This window comes from Pinus tabuliformis, chromosome 2_2 (genome assembly GCF_031772625.1).
Source record: "Pinus tabuliformis cultivar Carrire ecotype Pingquan chromosome 2_2, CPIR1, whole genome shotgun sequence".
Lineage (NCBI taxonomy): Eukaryota > Viridiplantae > Streptophyta > Pinopsida > Pinales > Pinaceae > Pinus > Pinus tabuliformis.
The window spans coordinates 818,383,697-818,405,735 of record NC_142300.1 but is presented as its reverse complement, the minus strand read 5'-3'; the positions used below and the strand labels follow the sequence as shown (position 1 = coordinate 818,405,735).

Sequence of the window (22,039 nt, the reverse complement as noted above, 5' to 3'; positions counted from 1 at the left end):
GACTTTGGAATAGTCCTTCTCCTTGTTCTGCTGCTTGCCTTTACCTTTGCCTTTGCCTCCATTGTTGGAAACTTGCTTCTTTGCTTTGCCCTTCTTGCCTCTTGCTAACAATGCCACATTGTTATCTTCCTCCAGCTGTTTGGCTGCCCCAAGATGGTTCTTTCTGATCTCATTCTGAATGCAATCATCCCACAACCTCTCCCAATCGGGAAGGCTTTCTCGTGCAACAATGCCATCCACAAAATTCTTCCAAGTCTTGGGAAGACCATTCAAAGCAATCCTTACCAACTCAGTGGGTGCAATGATCTCACCTACAATTGCCAACTCATCTCTCACTGAAGTGATCTTTGTGAGGTATGTTGTAGCACTACTTGTCTTGGCCATTTTAATGGCTTTTAGTTTCTCTTTTAGGACCATTTTTCTGTTTTCATTTGAGCTTTGGTAAAGAATGGTCAAGGTTGTCTGCATCTCATGTGCATAAATCTTTCCTCTCACATGAGGAATGACATGGTTTTTGATTCCTTCCAGAATCAATCTTTTTGCCTTAGCATTTTTTTTGTTAAACTTTGCCAACTGTATAGGGTCAACAAGTACTACTATTGGGTTCTGTGTGGTATTTACTATTTACCATAATGCCCCAGACTTCTGCTTTCTCAAAGATGCTCTGGATTCTCTCCTTCCATTCACTGTAGTTGTTCTGCCCATCCAACCTGTCTTCAATTCTCAAACCCAAAGACATGTTTCACTGTCCTACCAAACTGAAATTTTCAAATCTGTGGTAAAGGTTTCTGTTAAAAATCTGTTTGCTGTAATTTTCACTTTGCTGTCCCAAACTACACTTTGCCAACCAAGCTCTGATACCATGAAGAAATTTCAACCTCCATTCCGGTTATTAGTTTTCCTTATCACTCCATGCATTTAGATTTAAATCCAAGCATGATAAAAATTCTAAAATCTGGAAATGACAATAATTTTCTGAAAACACAAATTTATAGATTTCACAACTGCTAAAATTGCAGAAATAAAACACAGCAAAATTATGACAGTCACACACAGAAATAACACAGTGATTTTTGGTCAATGTGACCCTAGAAAACCCCCTACAACTCTTGGGGAAAACCAGTTTGAAAGCTCTTCTTTATTTCTGAAAATGCTTTTACATAGAAACTGAAATACATAGTAAAAATTCCAGCAACCACAAATTATAGCTTATCTCGATTTCTGTGCTTGCACTCCACCTTGAAAATCGTGCCAATCAACAAACAGCCAAAACATAAATTTTCCAGCAATAAAACAACATTAAATGTTGTACGGCCTGCCTCGAAAAACGTGCCCAGAACTTGTACAGATTTCAACAGTACAATTGCCTCAAAATTCGTGCCCAAATCTGCCTCGAGATTTGTGCCCAAATTTGCCTCGAAATTCGTGCCCTTTCTATTGTCCCTCTTCCTTGATATCTGTGCCTTTTTTTCTGTTGTAAGGTTTTTCCTTGGGATGCGTGCCAATAAATGTTGTGGCCTAGATTCGCTAAAATGTCTTCTTGCTGCTCTCCTTCACTTTCTTACTGCTCATAATTTTGTCCTTGCTCTCTCCTCTTTCTCTGAAATGCTCATGAAAGAATGAATGATATTTTCCTCTTCGTTTCTCTTTTTACTCTCTAAATGACCTCTTGGGTTACCCTAAGATCTAATGGCTGAGATTCATTTAGATCTAGGAATGAGAATAAATGTGCATTTAATTCTCACTTTCTATTTTTTAACTCACCCACTTAAATAAAGACCCACTTAGCCTTTTATTTCCATAGTCACTTTTTCACTTTCTATTTTTTCATTGACTTTAATAAAGTCACCTTTAAATTCGAATGTAACTTTACCACTTTTAAAGTCACTTTTAAATTAAAATGTAACTTTACCACTTATAAAGTCGCTTTTAAATTAAACTGACTTTACCACTTATAAAGTCACTTTAGAAGAAAAGTACAAATAAATTTGGACACTTTTCCCTAAGCCAAAGATCAAAGCCTTAGGGAACCACTTGTCCTCTGGTACCCAAATTTTAACACATGCTTCTAGGGTTGTATGATATTCTTTGTAGTTAACCTTACTATAAGATTTGCAATCCCTAGCCTTATGCCCAAAATTCGTACATAAATAGCAACCAAGAAATATAATTTGGTACCTTGGTGAGTTGGATTGCCATGGTGGTCTTCTGAAATTGTTCTGCCTTGGAGGAGGTCTAGTCTTCTGAGATTTTAGTTATGTACTCATTTTATGTTATTGCGTCAAGTGGCGCTTTCCAACTCAACATGGAAGAGATGTTGTAATGTAAACATAAACATTTTGACTCAGTGAAATAAAAAAATAAAATAAAATAAAAAATTGAAGTAAAATTAATAATTTACCATTGGTTTTTTGGCTCCAAGTTTTGACAACCCATGGTTTTTCCCATGGTATTTGTCCATGGTATTTGTTATGATGAAGCCTATTTAAAGGCTTGAGGAAATCCATTATGGAATGCAAGAGTACCAACTTAGATACATATTAACTCTGGACGTGATCCCTCTCGGCACTTGGTATATCCGTACTTAAGATGGATCTAGGATGTTATCCTATGTTACCGGATCCATCCAGGCCAGTGGCTGGATCTTCAGATTAGAGACGGATCCGGATCTGGATCTGATTCACGTGTAAAACTCTTCGACATTAGCGCAAAATTCAAAAACAAATGTGAGCGCAAAATTCCAGAAAGAAAAAGTTCGTGAACGAGTCGCATGATAATGGAAAAATCAGTAGAGCGAGTGATAAACTAGGAAGCTGGCATGCGATAGTTCAATAATTTTTCTGGGGTTGACCATATTATGATCGTAATTTTTTTAACCATATAATAATCCTTAGTGCAAACCATATTATAAACTTTAATTCATATGAGTTTATGAGGTAAAGTTTGTAAGCTACTGACATTTATTTATTCTAATTAATCTTTAAGTTTATTCTCAAATATAATAAAGTTTTATAAAGTTTAATAGCCATGTAACATAAATATAATAACTAATAATTAATTTTTGAATATTATGATAGATTGATTCTAATATTATTAAATTAATAATTATTTTAAAATATTTTTAAAAGTATTATATAGAAGACCGAAGTTGTATATTTACATATTTATTTTTATTTTTATTTATATATAAAGTTAATTAATATTTAATTAAATTTATAAATGATACATTAATTTTTTTTTTGGTCAAGTAAGAGTGGAGCCTTCAATTAACCGATAAAAAGATTACATATGGTACACGTCTTTACAAGTGTAAAGACCAACAAAAGACAAACCCGTTGATGATTAACAGACAACAGGGTCAACAAAACCCAAAACCTTACACACAAAACCTCCGACCATTTTAAAACCCGATAGCCATTCGATAAGAACCCCATTGATCCGACGGTCCTCAAAGAAATCGCATCGGAAACTTGCGTGACACTTACCCGCTTCATGGAGCCGACAGAGAAAATAAACCATTGGTGTATAAAACTTCGGGTTCGCTCTTGGACTTAACCTCCGACCATTTTAAAACTCGATATCCTTTCGATCAAGAACTCAAATGATCTGACGGTCCTTAATGATATCGCACTGGAAACTTGCGCGACACTTACCTTCTTCACGGAGCCAATAAAGATTATAAGCCATTGGTCTATAAAACTTCGGGTCCGCTCTTAGACTTAACCTCCGATCATTTTGAAACCTGATATCCATTCGATCAAGACCCTTTTGATCCGACGGTCCTCAATGATATCGGATCAGAAACTTGCACGACACTTACCCGCTTTACGGAGCCGATAAAGATTATAAACCATTGATCTATAAATCTTCGGGTCTGCTCGTAGACTTAACCTCCGACCATTTTCAAACCCCATATCCATTCGCTAACGAAGGCCATCAAAACCTATGGCTTGCGGCCCTTCAACTAGCACGCTGTTTACCAAATACTCATCCCCCATAGTTAGCTATGACTTAAGCATTGACTGTGGGATCGACGGTTAGGATTTACTGCGGCACTTCAACCAGGCTCAAGGACTTCCGCTCTCTCCTACTTCCGCTAGTCTTCCTCCTGCTCATTATTCATGGTCTAGAAGTACGCCATATCTTTGGCTGCCTGTTGTTGACAATCATCACGCAGTTTACCAGAGGGTATAGAATCCCAATCGTACCGAATATAGCTTTCCTTACATAGCACTCCTTCATTCGCCAGACGATCAACTAACATATTGGATTTTCTTCGCACATGAACGAAGCTGACGGTTCTCAGGGTTCGCAAGTGGGAATGAATACGCTGAAAGACCTGCGATAGCCTCCAATGTTTCGACACTTTTCCAGGTGCCGTTCCATTACACATTTTCTTGGCCGCATTAATGACCAATTTAGAGTCAGCTTCAATGATGGCATTGTGTAAATTTGACTCCATCAAGATTTCTAGGCACTGCTCTAAGGCCATGAGCTCTGCCATGTTATTAGTGGCAGTCCCCAAATGACTGTGAAAGATATCCTTTATGCGCCCCTGCTCATCTCTTATGACACCGCCAAATCCAGCCATCCCTGGGTTGCCCTTAGAAGCCTCGTCTATATTGATTTTCAAAAAACCATGAGGAGGAGGCTGCCAGATATCTTTACCAGCAGTTGTTTTGCTCACACCCTTGTCAGTGCCTTGGGGAACTAGAGAATGGAGACCCAACTGTAGCAGTATGCGAGCATCCTGGGGCAAAGGAGGGTCCTTAGGAATTTTCCACATAAGGGCTCCTACTGTATCTTTGAGTTGTCGTAAAATTTGGACAATGATGTTCTGGGTCGAGCTTGTTTTGTTCTTGAAAATCCTGCCATTGCGTTCTTTCCAGACATCCCAGATAATAAAGCCTAGAACCAAAGTCCAAGCCTTGTTAATGATTTCATTACCTGAGAAGTCTTTCCTCCAATTCTTCAAAGTGTTGGTGATGCTGAGTCTGTCCCTGTCAGTTTGCCTGAAGACTGAGGCCGCCCAATCCCACAAGGTAGAGGTGAAGGGGTAGAGGTTTAGTAAATGTTCCATCGTCTCCTCTTGTAAGCCACATAGATGGCATTTGGATGGGCCAACAAATCCCCTTTTCAGAAGATTCTCCCATGTGAGAATTTTCTTTTGGTGAACCAACCACATAAACAACTTGATTTTCATCCATTGCGAGTTTTGCCAAAGGTCATTCCAAACCTGATCAGGGTTTGGATAATCAAAACCTAGGGCCATTCGTTTAGCTTCTTTGAGGTTAAAGGTGCCTTTGGTGTTTCGACCCCATCTTAGTTGGTCAGACGAGGATGACACCAAAATATTCCTCTGCTCCAAGTCAAGAGCAAGAGAATCCGCCTGGGCCTTCAAAGGACTCTCTTCACTATAACCAAGATCCTTCCACATTCTCCATTTACCATTTTCCCTTACCTGATCCCAAAAGTCACTTACCATAAGTAAACCTTTGTTGTCAGTGTCATTTTTGAGAGCGGTTAGTTCTTCTCTAAACAAATTTGGTTCCTGCTACCAGTTATCCTCCCAAAACCGTGCAAGGTTCCCAGCTTAGATCTCCTAGAAACTATGTTGCTAGACAATGGCTCTATTCTCCCAAGCAAGGTTTCAAATGTGGGAGCCCTTGATGAGCCTTGACATTTGGATATGATCCCTCTCCTGCCAATTATTTGTATATTTCTGCTTCCAAATCTTGGCCCAAGGGGTTGCCGATTCCTTGAGCCACCTCCACCAAAGTTTGGCTCTCGAAACTCTGCTGAGGGTTTCAGGGTCATGAAGCCCCAAACCACCATGGGCCTTAGGTTTGCAGAGCTTGTCCCAAGCTACCAAAGCCCACTTCTTTTTCTCTTCCCCTTTGCCCCAAAGAAAATCTCGTTGAATACTCTTGATTTGTTGCATAACTCCTTTAGGAGCAGGAAGAGCTGAAAACATGAAAATGGGTATAGCTTGCAGGACAGCCTTTGTAAGCACAAGATGCCCCGCCAAATTCAAAGACCTGCAGGTCCATTTCCTGACTTTATCATGAAGTTTATTAGTTACCGACTCCCACACTCCCTTGCTCAGAGGTTTGTCAATAAGAGGCATTCCAAGGTACTTGGAAGGTAACTGATCCCTTTGAAACCCGAGAATTCTAGTGAGGTTCCTCTGAATAGCAATGTCAGTGTTAAAAAAGAACACCTTTGATTTGTCAAGGCTTACCTCTGTACCAACAGCCAAAGCAAAGTCGTTCAAGATTTGTTTGAAAGCTCTGGCTTCCTTGACCGTAGGAATGCCCTGCAGCATTGTGTCATCAACAAATTGTTGATGAGTAGAAGCAGCACCATCCGGGGTAAGTTTCAGACCCTGGATTCTTCCTTCAGCATTTTCCATTTTGATCACTCTGCCTAGCCCTTCCATCATGAGAACAAAGAGGAAGGGGGAGAGCGGATCCCCTTGTCTGAGACCCCTAGAAGGCATAAAGGTTCTAGAGGGAGAGCCGTTAAGCAGAATGGAGAAGCTAGCCGTGGATACAAGGGCCATAACCCATCTTATCTAGTTGTGGTCGAAGCCATAAGCTCTTAGCACTGCCCTGATGTAAGACCAGCTTAGCTTATCATAAGCTTTCACTAGGTCAAGTTGCATGGTGATACCAGCTTGCTTATTGCTCTTAAGAGAGTGTACCACCCTGTGAGCTTGTATGATGTTGTTGAGAATTTGTCTTCCTTCCACAAATCCAGTTTTCTCCTCTAAGACAAGAGCAGGATGAAGAGGCTTGAGTCTGTTAGCGATCACTTTGGAAATAATTTTGTACACCACATTACATAAGGCTATGGGTCTGAATCTGTTCGGTGTCATAGCTTTTTCCTGCTTTGGAATCAAAGCTATGAAAGAGGCATTAAGAGCCTTCAAAACAATTTTGGATCTTCTAGAGTCTTCCACAACATCAAGCATATCTTGTTTCACTGTTTTCCAACAAGCTTTGAAGAAGTCCACATTGAAACCATCAGGGCAAAGAGCTTTCCCATTTTGCATCTCATTGATAACTTCACTAACCTCCTCTTCAGACACTGGCCTGTTAAGATTGTGGTTGTCTTCCCTGGTTACAAGCTTAGGAATGAACTTTGTGAATTTGTTAATGAACCGAGATCTGTCGACGAGAGGCTCCTCTGCTATGCTAAGGAAGTGTTGAACTAGGACAGATTCCATTTCTTTGTGAGAGACAATCTCTTTCCCTTGAGAATCTTTAAGTTTTCAAATTTTGTTATGAGATCTGTGATCCAAGGTTGATCTATGAAAAAACTTCGTGTTTCTTTCTCCTTCTCTAATCCACTGCACCCTCGATTTCTGTCTCCAGAAAATCTCCTCTTGCATGCACCGATTTTCCCATTCGTTTTGAAGAGAGTCAGCCTGAATTAATCCCCTGGAGTTTTTTCTCAACTTCTCTTATGGCTTTAAAAATATTACCAAACTCTTTTTGTTTCCAATCTTTAAGCCTAGATTTGATGTGTTTAAGTCTCTGCTGCAACATGAACATTTTAGTGCCTTGAACGGGCATATCTTCCGTCCACCATTTGTCAATATTGTTGGTGAAGTCAGGGTGAGAGAGCCAGACATTTTCAAACCTAAAAGGTCTATTCCTCAGTGTACCCATAAAAGTCGCTTCAAGCTGGACAGGTCAGTGGTCTGAGCCTCCGAAGGGAAGGATTAAAGCTGACATATCAAGGCCTGTGAGAAGGAGGATCTCTGAGATTATGAATCTTTCTAGCTTAGAGGCGACTTGAGAAGCCCCTCCCCTCTTATTATTCCAAGTAAAAGTGCCATTTACTGTTTTGGTGAACACTAGCCCCATGTTATTCATGAAATTCTGGAAGGCAATGGAGTCTCTAATCATAAGTTTCCCACATTCGGTCAGCAGCTCATTCTGTTTTTTTCTTCCTCTTTTCCTACCCGGGTTCTTCATTCAGTCATTCTTACAGTCTAGTTGGGTGGGACGGTGCCTGACTATCGGACTTCAGATACGTTATGCCAGCCGGGGTCGGGCCCTCGCATCGGATAGCGCCTCCTTCCTCTTGTCCAAGCGCCTTGATCCGTTTTCCCAACGGTCCCGACCAATGTGTGTTCGCTTCCATAGTGTGTTTCCGCCTAACCCCTTTAGCTTTTGGCCCTGAGCCTAGCTTGTTCAGGCCTTACCTTCTTGCCCTTTAGCTAGTTTGGTCCTTACCCTAGCTGCTTCGGGTCCTGAGAATAAGGTGCGGCGAATCGGGAGAATCCACTTCCTTCTTCTCTCAGAGAATCGACTTCCTTCTATGGAGGAAATATCTAGAAGAATGCATCGGTGTATCCTCCATCGTTTTCACTCCCCTATTCTCCTGGCTATTATGGTTTCTTTTGACTTCAGAACACTTCGTTTGTGATCTCCAGAGGAAGAGCTGTTGAACCCTATGAAACTCCTCTTTTAGCAGAGAGTCTACCGCTTTGGTGATTCCTTGCTCCAGAAACTTTTCTAGATCTAAATTCTCCCTCTCTAGAATCTCCTGCAGTTCATGGTCTTCCGTTCCAGCCTCACTTGGGGTCATCTCGTGGTCCCTACTGAGCTCCATAATGCTCGGCATATCATCCTTTTGTTTGCTGTTTTCTGGTATATCCTCCATATTAGCATCCCTTTCCTTCTCAGTGGGAATATTCTCCAATTCCTGGTTTGTCTCGTTGTTTTCGACTTCTTCTTCTAAGATCTTGAAACTATTGTGGCTCGGTTGTCCGTCTTCATTAATTTTCTTTTGGTACCGCTTGCCTCCTTTCCCTTTACCCCCAACCTTAGTAAAACCTTCGGGATCCTTGCCTGTAGTGGCTTTCGTATTGCTCTCTAGCTTGTTCAATGGGCAGTCCCTGTATAGGTGCCCATGTTCATGGCACTTACGGCACCTAAATGGGACGTGTTCATAGTCCACCGCCTGCACCCATTCCTCGTCATACACTTCTAAAATGATTGCATCCGGAAGTGCCCCAGATAAGTCCATTTCCACACATATCTGGGCGAAGGAAGTGTATTTGCCTCTTAGAGTAGCATCTGAGATCTTTATAAAATGCCCTAGCTTGTTGCCGATAGCCTTTAGAGACTCCGACAGCCAATAATCTAAAGGAAGGGAGTAGAGTCTTATCCATACCGGTATCAATGTGAAAGTTTCTCGTTCTGGGACAAAGTTCATTACCCATGGTCGCATATAAAGGCCTGTAGAAGCGTAAAAATAGGGTCCTCCCTCGAACACTCTGTCTTTATCCTCTAAGCTTGTGAACACCACCGTGAAGAAGCCCTTGGACCTAAGGTGAAGGTTAATTTCCCCCTTTGGTTTCCAGTGGTTCCTTATCCATGCTTGCAAATCCTTCTCCGTCGGCCAAATCCCCATAAATTTACAGATAACAGCATATTCCACCATGTGGTCTCTGTGCACCTGTAGCGCTGGGTCACTTAAAACGACCCGAGGAATAGTGGTCGAATTGGGTTTACAGACCCCTGTTGTACTCATAGGAGCAACTTTCTGACTGCTAACCTCTATCCTCTTCTCCTTACTAGCTTCCTCATGATTCTCTTCCTGTCCTTGAGGTCTGATAGTTTCCGATTTTTCTGTATTCGTAGCCTCTGTTACCACCTCTGTTGGTTTCTTGAAGCGATGCGATCCAACTCCCTTGCTTCTGTCCGCAACCACTTGACTGTAGGAGGGAGCTGAACTCCCTCCTCCGTGCCCCGCCATGGTGACCAGCGACAAAACCCTAACGCAAAACCCTAGTTCAGATTGCAGAGCCCCGCTTAACAATCAAATGATACATTAATTTTAATATTATTCATCTAATAATTATTTTTATAAGTATTATATTTAAAAATTAATATATGTTTTTATTTTATTTTTATTCAAATATAATTTTTAAAAACTATAAAATATTTTATATTTGTTTGTACTTGCTGTTCCTTGCTGTATCCGGATCCTGGCTTTTCAAAAAATTGGCAGATCCATATCCGCATCCGGACGCGAATCCTGGTAACTTAGCTGGTATCTCTCTTTCTTTCTTTCTTGGATAAGTTTCTTATTATTCTGCAGCATTGTTCTTAGGTCTTAGATCCTTTCCTGTTGCTGTAAGCTTAGATAAAGGAGCTGCTTTTGCACTGCCACTTTGTATTACACTGAATATAATCGTTTAGTTCCATTGACCCACTTTTTGTGGTCATTCGTTAAATTATCATATCTGACTTTATGTAGTGTTTGTTTTGTTTATTAAATGTATGTCAGAATCCAGAGAATTATGTAAAAAAATGGGTAAGTGCTATTTTTGAGTTTATTCCTTATGAATAGATTTCCCTCTATGGCATTTTGTGTTGAACTTATGCACTTCTATGTTGTAGGTCATGACTCATAACTTGCAGGGCATGGCTTTTATATGGGTCTGAAGTTTTAAAAGGTTGGCTAAGATTATGGAGACTCTATTTTGTCTTAGATAGTTTGTTTATTTTAGAACCACTTACTAAATTACTTGTAGCCTATAAGGGACCAGGTCAAACATACTCAACACACTCAGATTTGTGACTTGTAACTAGTCTGAAAGCACTAGTAGTTCAAGAAATAACTAACTCTCTATTAGACCTAGCCTAGAAGTACAGGATGCATAAGAAATAGCTAATACTAACATAAAGTCAATAGATTTGGAATACTAATACATAAAGTCGATAGATTTGGATGCAACATGTTTTTGGGTAAAGTATGTTTGATATGCTCTTTTACTCTCAGGTTCAAGCATTATGTTACGAACAAAGTTCATATACACAGCAGAATACTCAAAAGATCTGAAATATATAAATATCCATGATAGGACAATAATAAAGTTCATATACACAGCAGAATACTCAGAAGATCTGAAATATATAAATATCCATGATAGGACAATAATATATTTATATAAGAAATGTATAGAAGATATGAGATGATGGAATTGTTACGAATGAGGGCCTGCTTATATACCTCGGCAGGTGCCCCTTCATGATAAGTCATGTCTTCTGAAACACGCCTCCTCAGTACACTAATCATTGTTAACTTATTAATTATTAATTATTTACATTCACAAGTCATTAAGCAGTCATAACAGAATAAATTTAATATGTCACAGGAAGTTTAAGAAAATTTCTTTTATTTTCGCAGAAAAAATAGTACATAGCACACAATGTTTTTTACCCTCTGTTTTTATACATTCTCTTTAATTCATAGCAGGTTTTATTTGTTACACTTTTAGGGTCTGCAGGTTATAGGTCAATCATCAGATTGCTTTTTAATTGCGATATAAATTTTTAGATTTTAGATTCCATAGTTATGAGGGGGATATATTTGTTGCCTTTCTGCAGGATTTTTCTGGCATTTGGCCCATTTTTGATGCACCACAGTCTCGAGATGTCCACAATGTAAGAGATTATTGGATTTCTTAAGTTGAATAGATTAAAAAATGCTATATTTAAAATTGCAGAACTGATTGCCTTCCTTATTGACTATATTAAGGTAGCTTTCAACAATAGTAGCTCAGAATAATCCCTGTTCAAACTATAATGCATTTTGTTTGTACTATATATAGCAAACAATTCCATGGAAGTTACAGTTCAAAAAGTTTCTATTCTGTGTATTGTTTAAAAAATAACACACTACAGACTCTGTAGTGGTATGTAGCATGTAACTTATATGAGTTGTGGGAGTCCTACAGTTTGCCAACTGCTGTTTGTGTGCTCAAGTCCCATTGACCTATTCTTTTGGCCACTTGTGAACATCAATAACACTCTTATCTTATCCTACTGGTCATATTTTGTAGATCATGCAAGGGCGTACAAATGAGCTTGAGACTCAAGGTGCATTGCCAAGAAGTAATTCCCAAGTTTCATCACTTGCCGCTTGTGCTCCGAGGTTTGTGCATTTAATGCCCCTTCGTATTCTTTATTTTATGGTGAGGAAGATTATGTCTTTTTTGAATATCATGAAATTCTTTGAAATCCTTTGATTTTGTTTTTGGACTCGTAGTTCCACAGAGGGCAAGAAGTCCATTGGTCAATATGGTCTCACTCGGTCTTTCTTTAATTTATATTATAGATGTTTATATTTTTGATTTAATCATTTAATATATCTTAGTGTCAACTTGTCAAGGACTCTGCATGCACTAATATCTGTATGTCAATGCCAGTGCTGATAATAGGGCTGCGGAGATGGCTTTGGCAGGGCTTCATGAATTTTTTAGTACAGGTGATGCAAATGTCATTGAAGGGTATGCTTCACCTGTTCTCAGAGCATGCCAGGAAATTTTGGAAGATGAAAGAACCTCCTTGACTCTTCTTCGATCACTTCTGAATCTTCTTACAGTTCTTTCAGTGAAATTTACGCGATGTTTCCAGTCTCATTTTGCAGATATTGTGGATTTGTTGCTCGGTTGGGCGCTTGTACCTGATCTTTCTGACACTGATAGATGCATAATTACTGACACATTCCTGCAGTTTCAGAAGCTCTGGGTGGGTAACTTGCAGTTTTCACTGAACTTGTTAACCAAATTTTTAGGAGATATGGAAGTATTAGCTCAGGATGCAACTCCTGGAACACTGCAGCAATTACGACGACTGCTTGCGCTTGTTTCCTGCTTTGTCACAGTTTTACAAGCCACAGCAACTGGTGTGCTAGAAATGAACTTGCTTGAACACATTATTGAGCCACTTCAGGAAATGCTTCAACGATTGCTTACATGCTTGTTAATGGTGACTAAAAAGTTTGGTAATACCAAATGGCTGAAGGAATCCTCAAGATGCCTTATTATGTTTGCTGATATATTGAAAGAACGCTTTGCCAACTTCTATCCTGCTGCAATGGACATATTATTCCGATGCCTAGAAGCAAAGAATGGAGTTGTTCTGGGTGCTGGTGCACTCTCATCTAAGCAAATTCAGGCAGTTCTAAAGACCAATCTGCAGTTAATGTCTGCACAAAGACTTGCCCTTCCAGCATCAGCAGTCCAGAACATTCTTAAGATGGATTCATCTTTTGCATATTTACGCTTACACCCAAATCATCTTGTGACAGGGGTGGCTGCAGCCACTTATCTATTTTTGCTAAAGCATGCGTCTAATGAAGTTGTGTTGCAAGCCATCAATTCTCTGATGGCAGAATTACAAATACTGAAGGATCTACTTTTGAAGGCTCATTCTGCAGGGATTCATGACCCAGAAGAGCCTGACAACAGAAATCATAATCAGGCTGCAGCAGATTCTCTTGGAAGAGTTCTTTCAGAAGTTGAGGTTGTAGCCTTGACAAGATTTGATCTGATGGTCTTAGCAAATTCTTTCTCGGATACAGGAAAAGCACTTTCAGATTCAATACATATGGTCAACTATATGTTTGAAAGAGCAAAAGAACTAAGCAAATCTATCATAGAGAAGTTGAATCCTTTCAAGAACCCTTTCATATGGTACTTAGAGCTGCAGTATGCTCTAATTCAGTCTCTACATAGGATTTGTATTGTTATTGTTTTTGGAAAACTTATGATTGGAGAGAGACATCCTGAAATGAATGTTTTATTCTCCGGGTCCAATGGAAAATCACATCCTTTAGCAGAGACAAGCAAGGAAACAAGCATGGCAGTATCCAAGAATTTAAATGTGTATGGGGTTTATATTGCTAAAGCTCTGCATATTTCGGCCAGTCTTTCTGTCAAATTGGAAGCCTTGGATTGGGTTAGTAGCCTTTGTAGGGGCATGATGACCATTATTAATGATGAGACATTCCAATTCTATTGTTATCAGGGTTGCGAAGATTTTCGGGCATGTTGGCATACCTGTTTGAGCAAGAATATATTGTTCCCAGTTTTATGCGCAGCATCAGATAGAGACTTGAAAGTCAGATTCCGGGTTGCATCAGTTCTTCAGCTCCTTTTACAAGCAAAGCTCATATATCCAGTATACTTTGAAGCAGTTGCAAATGTGGCTCTTGAAAAACTTGGAGACCCTGATTCCTCACTTCAAAGTGCATTTAGAAAAGTTCTTTCTCTGGTTGTCCCCGCTGCACTGTATTTGGGAGGTTGCATTGAAAATGATGATAACTATGCATACAAGCACATTATATCTTATGTTAAGGGAGGAAGCAGAAAGTATTCACACTGGAAGCAAGTGTTTACAATCAAGCACTTATCGCAATCATCAAGGTCACAGCAGCTTGTCTATATTTTGAACTACATTTCCCAACGGTCACAGGTTGTTCCTTCTGGATGGTTCCAGCGTCTTGTTCTTAGCTATCATGGAAATTTAAAGAGTTGGCTTCCAAAACCACACAAAGATCCATTAAACTCAGAAGCAGGTAGCCTGTGGTTGGACCTTAATGTAGACTGTGAAACACTTGAAAGAGTCTTTTCCACCAACAATCTTGCTGCTGCTTGGTGGTCAATACATGAAGCAGCTCGTCATTGCATCACTGTTCGGCTTCGTACTCATCTCGGTGGACCAACCCAAACATTTGCTGCTTTAGAGCGAATGCTGTTAGATGTAGCACAATTATTACAAGTTGATTCTGGGCAACGTGAATCAAGTAGTGGCACCAGCTCTTTAAGTGTCCATTTATTGCCAATGAGGCTCTTATTAGAATTTGTGGAGTCTTTGAAGAAACAAATTTATAATGCATATGAAGGTTCTGCTGTATTACCAGCTTCGCCCACTCAAAGTGCATTATTCTTTCGTGCAAATAAGAAGGTGTGTGAAGAGTGGTTTGCTCGCATTTGTGAGGCACTGATGAATGCTAGCTTAGCAATCCAGTGTAATGCAGGTACATTCCATCACGCTGCAACACGTTTGCATGACCTTAGAAATGCAGCAGCATCAACATTAAGGGATATGGCTAGAAGTCAAACAGTGGATAATTCACAGAGCTTGAGAGCGAAATTACTAAATGATGTGCTCCGAATCCTACGCCATACATCACTAGCCTTGTCCAGACTTCATGAGTCAGATGCCATTGTTGGTCTCCAGATATGGGCAACATCGACCTTTGGTGCACTGCCTCTAGATGACAGTTCACTAGGACTGAAATCTATGGGAGCATTTGGACTATTTGGATGGATGACTGGTCTTATATATCAAGCTCGTGGGCAATATGAAAATGCCACAGCCCACTTTACACACATGCTTCAGTCTGAGGAAGCTCTTTCTTTGATGGGTGCTGATGGAGTGCAATTTGTCATTGCACGTATAATTGAAGGCTATGTGGCTCTAACAGATTGGGATTCTCTAGACCACTGGCTGCAGGAACTGCAGTTGCTTCGTGCTAAGCATGCAGGGAAATCCTATGCTGGTGCATTGACAACAGCTGGCAATGAAATGAATGCTATTCATGCTCTAGCTCGCTTTGATGGAGGTGATGTACAGGGTGCATGGGGATACTTGGACTTGACTCCACAGAGCAGCAGTGAACTTACAGTAGATCCTAGGCAGGCTCTTCACAGGAGTGAGCAAATGCTTTTGCAGGCAATGCTTCGTACAGATTCCCAGGAAAAGGAGATTAAGCTGGAGACAGAGAAGGCGAAGGCAATGCTAGAAGAGGCTTTGCTAGTGTCTTCAATTGATGGGTTGCCTGAGGCAGCAGCATATGCTACCCAGTTTCACTGCATTTATGCCTTTGAACAAGGGCGCAGAATTCGTTCTGGCCATGATGAATCTGGGGATTTTGCATCAGTTCTTAGTTCCCTGCAGCATGCAGTTCAAGTGCCGATGAATCCATTACAACAAGATTGTCTTCTGTGGTTGAAACTCTTACGTGTCTACCGTGTTGTGCTACCAGAGTCAAAGTCAACTTTTCAGCTCTGCCAACAAGTCATAAGACTGGCTCGCAAACAAACCAATTTCCAACTGGCTCATCGTCTGCATCAAGAATTGTTGAGTGGTATTTCAAAACATCACAAAGATGACTTTTCCGAATGGCTTGTTGCAAGCTTACAGTATGAGAGTATTCTGCTTCTGTTTGCAGACGGAAAATGTGAGGAAGCCATAGTAGAGCTTTGGTCATTGGTGCGTTCTTACATACCATTTTCTACCTTGTCTGTTTCTGCATCCGACAATATGTTGAAGGCAAAGGCATGTGTGAAATTGTCATTTTGGTTGAAAGAAAAGTATACTGACATACATTGGCCAAACTTACTCCCAAAAATGAGTTTAGATAACCCCAAGTTCAAAGCAAATGATAGTGCTACTAACTTGGATGAGGGAGCCTCTTCAAGGGAAACTGGCTGGATGTCAGCCGGCAGCTACAACTTGATAGTTGAGGAGGTGGTTGGTGCTTCCATTAAAGCAGCTACACTTCTGTGTCCAAATATGTCTAAAGCTTGGCTTTCATATGCCTCTTGGTGTTACCATCAAGCAAGAGCATCACTTTCAGGTGACTGTGCAGCTTTAAGGTCATGCAATTTGTCACCAATTCTGATTCAGGAAGTTTCTTCTGATGGGACAGGTTTACTTGAAGAAGAGGTAATGCAAGTGCGGGCCATTATCATAAGAGCTTTCTTAAAGAATGAGAAAGCAAATCTAGGAAGTGAGGAAATTTTAACGTGGCCAGACACTGAAGTATACATGAACAGTGAAAATATTAACTTTGTAGAACTGTTGGTCCAACGTACTGTGTATTTGATGCAGTCAGCAGCAGGGGCGGCAGGAGTCGAAAATTCAGATGGTGAAAGTGCATGCTCTCTTTTAGTTGCTCAACTTCAGCGAGAAGTACTGAGTGTCAAGCACAATTTAGATCCCTCTCTTATGACATCATTGATGAATGAATTGATAGACATCTGGTGGACTTTGAGGAAGAGAAGGGTATCACTATTTGGCCATGCAGCTCATGGCTTCTTACAGTATCTTTCACTATCAAATAGGACACATCTTGAACAAGGTCCTTGGAAAGGCTATAACTTAGATGTTCTAAAACATGGGAGGGAAGACTGCACACTTAGAGCAACTTTATACATATTAAATATCCTTCTAAATTATGGAGTAGAATTAGGAGAGACACTTGAACATGGTCTTATGACAGTGCCCCCTCTACCATGGCAGGTATTCTTCAGTCTGTTTGATGTATCTATGTCATTCTTCTCTAGAAATTATTGTGAATGCAATGTTTCTATGTTCATCTGATATGTTTCTACATTCATCTGATGTTTTATTTATTTCTGTTTTACACTTTAGGAGATAATCCCTCAACTATTTGCTCGGTTGAGCACTCATCCTGAACAGCAGGTTCGTAAACAGTTGGAGGGATTGTTGATTACATTGGCAAAGTTATCTCCATGGGCTATAGTCTACCCTACACTTGTTGATATCAGTGCTTATGATGGAGAGCCATCAGAGGAGCTTCAACGCATCTTAGATTGTCTGGTAAGAAAAATCAATTTATCGTGTTGTATTTCTAGCACTCAGTAATTTTTATGTAAATATTAAATAGCAGTTAAGTTGAGAATATTTCATGAAATTTTCTTCAGGTATTTAGAACTGGAAGAGCTTGAAACAGCTGAATTAAATCTTATTATCTTGAGCTCGAAGTTGATGGATAACTACTTTTTCTTTATTGTTTTATAAACTATTTCTTTTGTTTTTTCTATACTTTTTCAAGTTGTGGGATCTGTTCATGCTTGATTTGGAGAAGAATAATGTAACTGTTTTTACAGTTTGGAAATGGGATTTCATACGTCAATCTGCCAGGAAATGTCTAGGAAATATTTCCCACATGTTTCCATTTTATTTTTCCATGAGAAATATCTTTATATTTAATATGAGGAATATACATGTTTTGGTCCTCAAGAGATTGCTCAGACAACAAGGTTCCAAGCCATTACAAGAAATATTCATTATGACCTCAACTGTCACATGCAAGAATTGAACTCGGGAGGGGAGTATTTGTTGATTTTTTTGGGGTAGCTGCGGTCGGTATTCCCAACGATTTAGGTTGGCCCACAAAAGAAATTAAAAGGAAGAAATTTAAATTTTGAATTTAATTTGCCTCCAAAATGCTCAAGTTGGTCTCAAAAGAGCAGGTTGGCCCAGCCATAAAGACGCACCACTTGGAGCACCCTAATCCACTATAAATTGGCATTCGACCTTTGTTGGCACTATGGCACAGGTGTTGTCCTTGATGGCAACTCACTCAAATGGTAGATCGCAGTCAGGCCCTCAAAATGAAAGAAAATAAGGTATACGCAAGTTCCTCGTAATAAAGTCCGCGTATACACGCGGGTGTACCGATCAAAAGGCGCGTATACGTATGCACGCACTTTCATGCAAAGAAAAGCGCGTACATTTGGGAAAATTTATGGTTGGTCCATGGTATTTAGTCCGACATATTTGAACCTATGGTTTTGGTCCTTTGTATTGCATTTAAAGTGCTGAACCCAAGTATTGGGTCCCTAGTATTAGTTCTCAATGGTTTTGGACCATGTTAAGAGGAGAAAGATTTGAAAACTGATGATTGGTTGGTGAGATATAGCTGGACCTGAATCAAGGAGGTTCTTGAGCATTACAAGATGGTTAAGTTCTATTGATGGGTTAAGATCTCAAGGCCTGAATAGTAGTATCATTGTGTGATTTTGATCTATTATATTTGGTGCATGATTAGATCTATAAAACTGATAATCTGGGTATAACGAACGTCTGAGGATAAATTATCTTTTATAGATCTGTACGCAAGTTATGCATGGCAGAAGTGCGTATACACGCAGGTTAAGCAAGTGAACACTGCGTATACGCCGGTTGGCTTTTGCATAGCTGCATATATACGCAGGTTTATTTTGGTGAAGTAGCGTACGTCTCTTGAAATATGTTTTAGCTGCTTCTTGCTGCAGTGTTTTGGGTTCATAATTGGTGTCTGGTTACTGGTACTACTTTTTGGTTACAACATTCTGAGAAGTTATTGGTTGATTCAGTATTTGTACAAAGGATATTGGTTGTTGTAGATCTACTTGATGTTTGACTGATATTCATGGATCCAGTCTGAAAATTTATGAAGGTTGAAGCCTTCTGTAGGTCAGCACCTACGTACTAGTACCTCAGCTAGTACAAGAGCTAAGGGGGTTGTATCTCCCTTCCAGGAGGGTATGGAGAACGAGAGAAGGTTGTAGCCTTCTGCAGGTTGAAGCCTGCGTGCTGGTATAAGACTGCACCAGTACAGAATCATTGAAAAAAAAGAAGTTTCTAATTGAAAGAAGATAGAGACATATTGCAGCAGGTGGTTTTCACTCACATTGGGTTTCCACCTTATATCTTGTGTTCTTTTGTGTGACTGTCTGCTCTACTTTTCTGTTCTTGCTTACTGTTATATGGTTCTGACACACATATTAATAATCAACATTTGAAGAATAAATTAAATTATAAGTCTGGAAGTTATACGCGAGTTTCATTAGTCAGATCTGTGTATACACGCTGTTTTCATTAACCGAAGTAGCGTATACAAATCTTTGTATAAATTGAAAAAGAATTTGACTTAATAATACTGATTCACCCCCCCTCTCAGTATTATTTTCAACAATTGGTATCAGAGCAGGTCCTTCAAGAGAAGCTTGATCGCTTGAAGGAAGATCTATCATCATGAGCAACTATGAAAAGGAAGCATCAATCAGGCCACCAATTTTCGATGGGAGCAACTTTTTCTATTGGAAGGTAAGAATCACTGCCTATCTTCAATCTCTTGGTACAGAAGTTTGGGATATTGTGGAAACAGGATACACATTTCCTTCAGCAACTCCTACAGATACGGCTGGTAAAAAGCAGTATGAAACAAATGCAAAAGCTGTCAATACCCTATTAGGGAGTCTATCTCAATCAGAATTCGTCAAGGTTATGCAGCTCAAAACCGCAAAATAAATATGGGACAAGATCGTTCTGAGCTATGAAGGAGATGATCAGGTAAAACGGGCAAAACTTCAAACTCTCAGAATTCAGTATGAAAATCTCAGAATGTACAATGATGAGAGCGTGGCTAACTATTTCCTTTGTATAGATGAGATTGTTAATTGTATGAAAAACTTGGGTGAAGAAATAAAAGAAGTTGTTTTGGTTGAAAAGGTTCTAAGATCTTTGTCTCCTAAGTTTGATTCAAAAGTTTCTGCCATAGAAGAAAAGCAGAATCTAGAGAGTCTTACCGTGTCACCGCTGCACGGAATCCTAACTGCTTAGGAAATGAGAAAAGGTGGACCATCAGACAGGAGAGAAGCTGCATTCAAAGCCTCAAGAAAAGGAGATTACAATGACTCAGGACATATGTCGGAAGAAGAGGAAGAGTCAAATTTTGTCAAGAACCTTCAACGGGGATCTGGAAGATTCAGAGGTAAGCTCCCTTTCAAATGTTTTGTTTGTGGAAGAGTCGGTCACTATGCTGCCAAGTGTCCTCATAAAGATAAACTTGACAAAGGTAAGGAACCAGTTAGATGGAACAAAAAACAGAATGTAAGTAAGAAAAGTTATTACACACATGAAGACAGTGATGGACTTTCAAATAGCGATGAAGATGAACAAGGTAATGACTATAGACTTTTGATGGCTTTTGAAGATGATGATTTCTTGGATGCTATAGATGAAGAAAGTCTTTATGAAGAAATTTCTAAATTCAAAATTTGCTTAGAAGAGAAATATATGATTATAGATACTTTGACTTCCCAACTTGCTGAAATGGAGAAACACAATGAAAAGTTAGAATGTGAAATTGTGGGGCTTAGAAAGGACATTGAGAAAACGAAAGCTCTTAATCTTAGATTTGTTAAAGGATCTGAAATTTTAGATGAGATTATCAAAGTGCAGCGTTCTCCACTAATTAAGACAGGTCTTGGGTATACCAAAGAAACATCTCAAGCACAGAGGCCATCTACTTCCAAAAGTTATCTTGAAGCTGCAAGGAGAAGTGAACAGGTTGACAATCCTCAGCAAAAGCATAATGCAGATCACCACGTAAGTCAGGGACAATTTACCTCAAGAATGAACAAAGACTACCAGGTAAATCGGGGGCAATCTACTTCAAGGATGAACAGAAGCTACAACCAACCACAGGTAAATCATTCTCAATTTGCCTCAAGAATGGATAGAAACTACAATCATTTGGTTGGTAGATTTGATAATCGCAGGAGCTTCTTCAATGGCCAATGTTTCTCTTGTCATAACTTTGGTCACAAAGCAGCTCAATGTGTTGCCTACAAGACAATCATGACTAGAGAAGCTCAAAAACAAAGGAGTATGACTGGGATCATGAAAAGGACCTACAATAACTTTTCTGCTCTTGAGAATGAAGTAGAATGTTCTATTTGTAACAACTTCGGTCATGAAGATTTTGAATGCAGGAGCAGGTTTCGGCAAACAACTCAGAAGGAGCAAGTTTCATTGAGTCCCCAAACATGGAAAAAGAAAGAATTGCAACCAAAAAGATGTGGGATAGCCTTATATGTAGAAGGACAAGAAAATCAATGGTACATCGATAGTGGTTGCTCAAAACATATGACAGGTGATAAAGATAAACTTCAGTGAAAAAGAAAAGAAGGTCTCATTTGGAAACAACACCCCTGCACTCATAAAAGGTAAAGGTTCTGTTCTTTTGAAAGAGAAGGTCAAGGCTGGAAATGTTATGTATGTTGATGGCTTAAAGCATAATTTATTAAGTGTCAGTCAAATGTGTGATCAAGGAAATGAAGTAATATTTCGATCAAATGGATGCATTGTTCGTGAGCTTGATACAGGAGAAACAGTGATCAAAGGCATAAGAACTCCAAATAATTTATATATACTCAAGGGAGGACAACAACAACGCTATCTAAGCAAGAATGATGAACATTGGTTATGGCACAGAAGATTGGGGCATCTAAGCTTCTCACAGATAAGGAAAGCATGCAAATATCAGGAGGTTCGTGATCTACTTGACATCAGAATTCCAGACAATACAATATGCAAATCATGTCAATTTGGTAAGCAAACCAGAACTAATTTCCCTGAGAAGGAAGGATCAG

At 39.6% G+C, this 22,039-nt stretch overlaps 1 protein-coding gene across 1 annotated transcript in view; it reads left to right on the top strand.

Moving 5' to 3' along the window:
* The window catches only part of LOC149195481 (uncharacterized), a 131,498-nt gene that overhangs the window by 53,213 nt on the left and 56,246 nt on the right, over positions 1 to 22,039 (top strand). The window contains exons 2-5 of the mRNA XM_089407931.1: positions 11,409 to 11,465; positions 11,864 to 11,955; positions 12,230 to 17,114; positions 17,247 to 17,435. Coding sequence (XP_089264057.1) covers positions 11,409 to 11,465; positions 11,864 to 11,955; positions 12,230 to 17,114; positions 17,247 to 17,435 — 5,223 coding nt within the window. The remainder of the gene's footprint in view (positions 1 to 11,408; positions 11,466 to 11,863; positions 11,956 to 12,229; positions 17,115 to 17,246; positions 17,436 to 22,039) is intronic.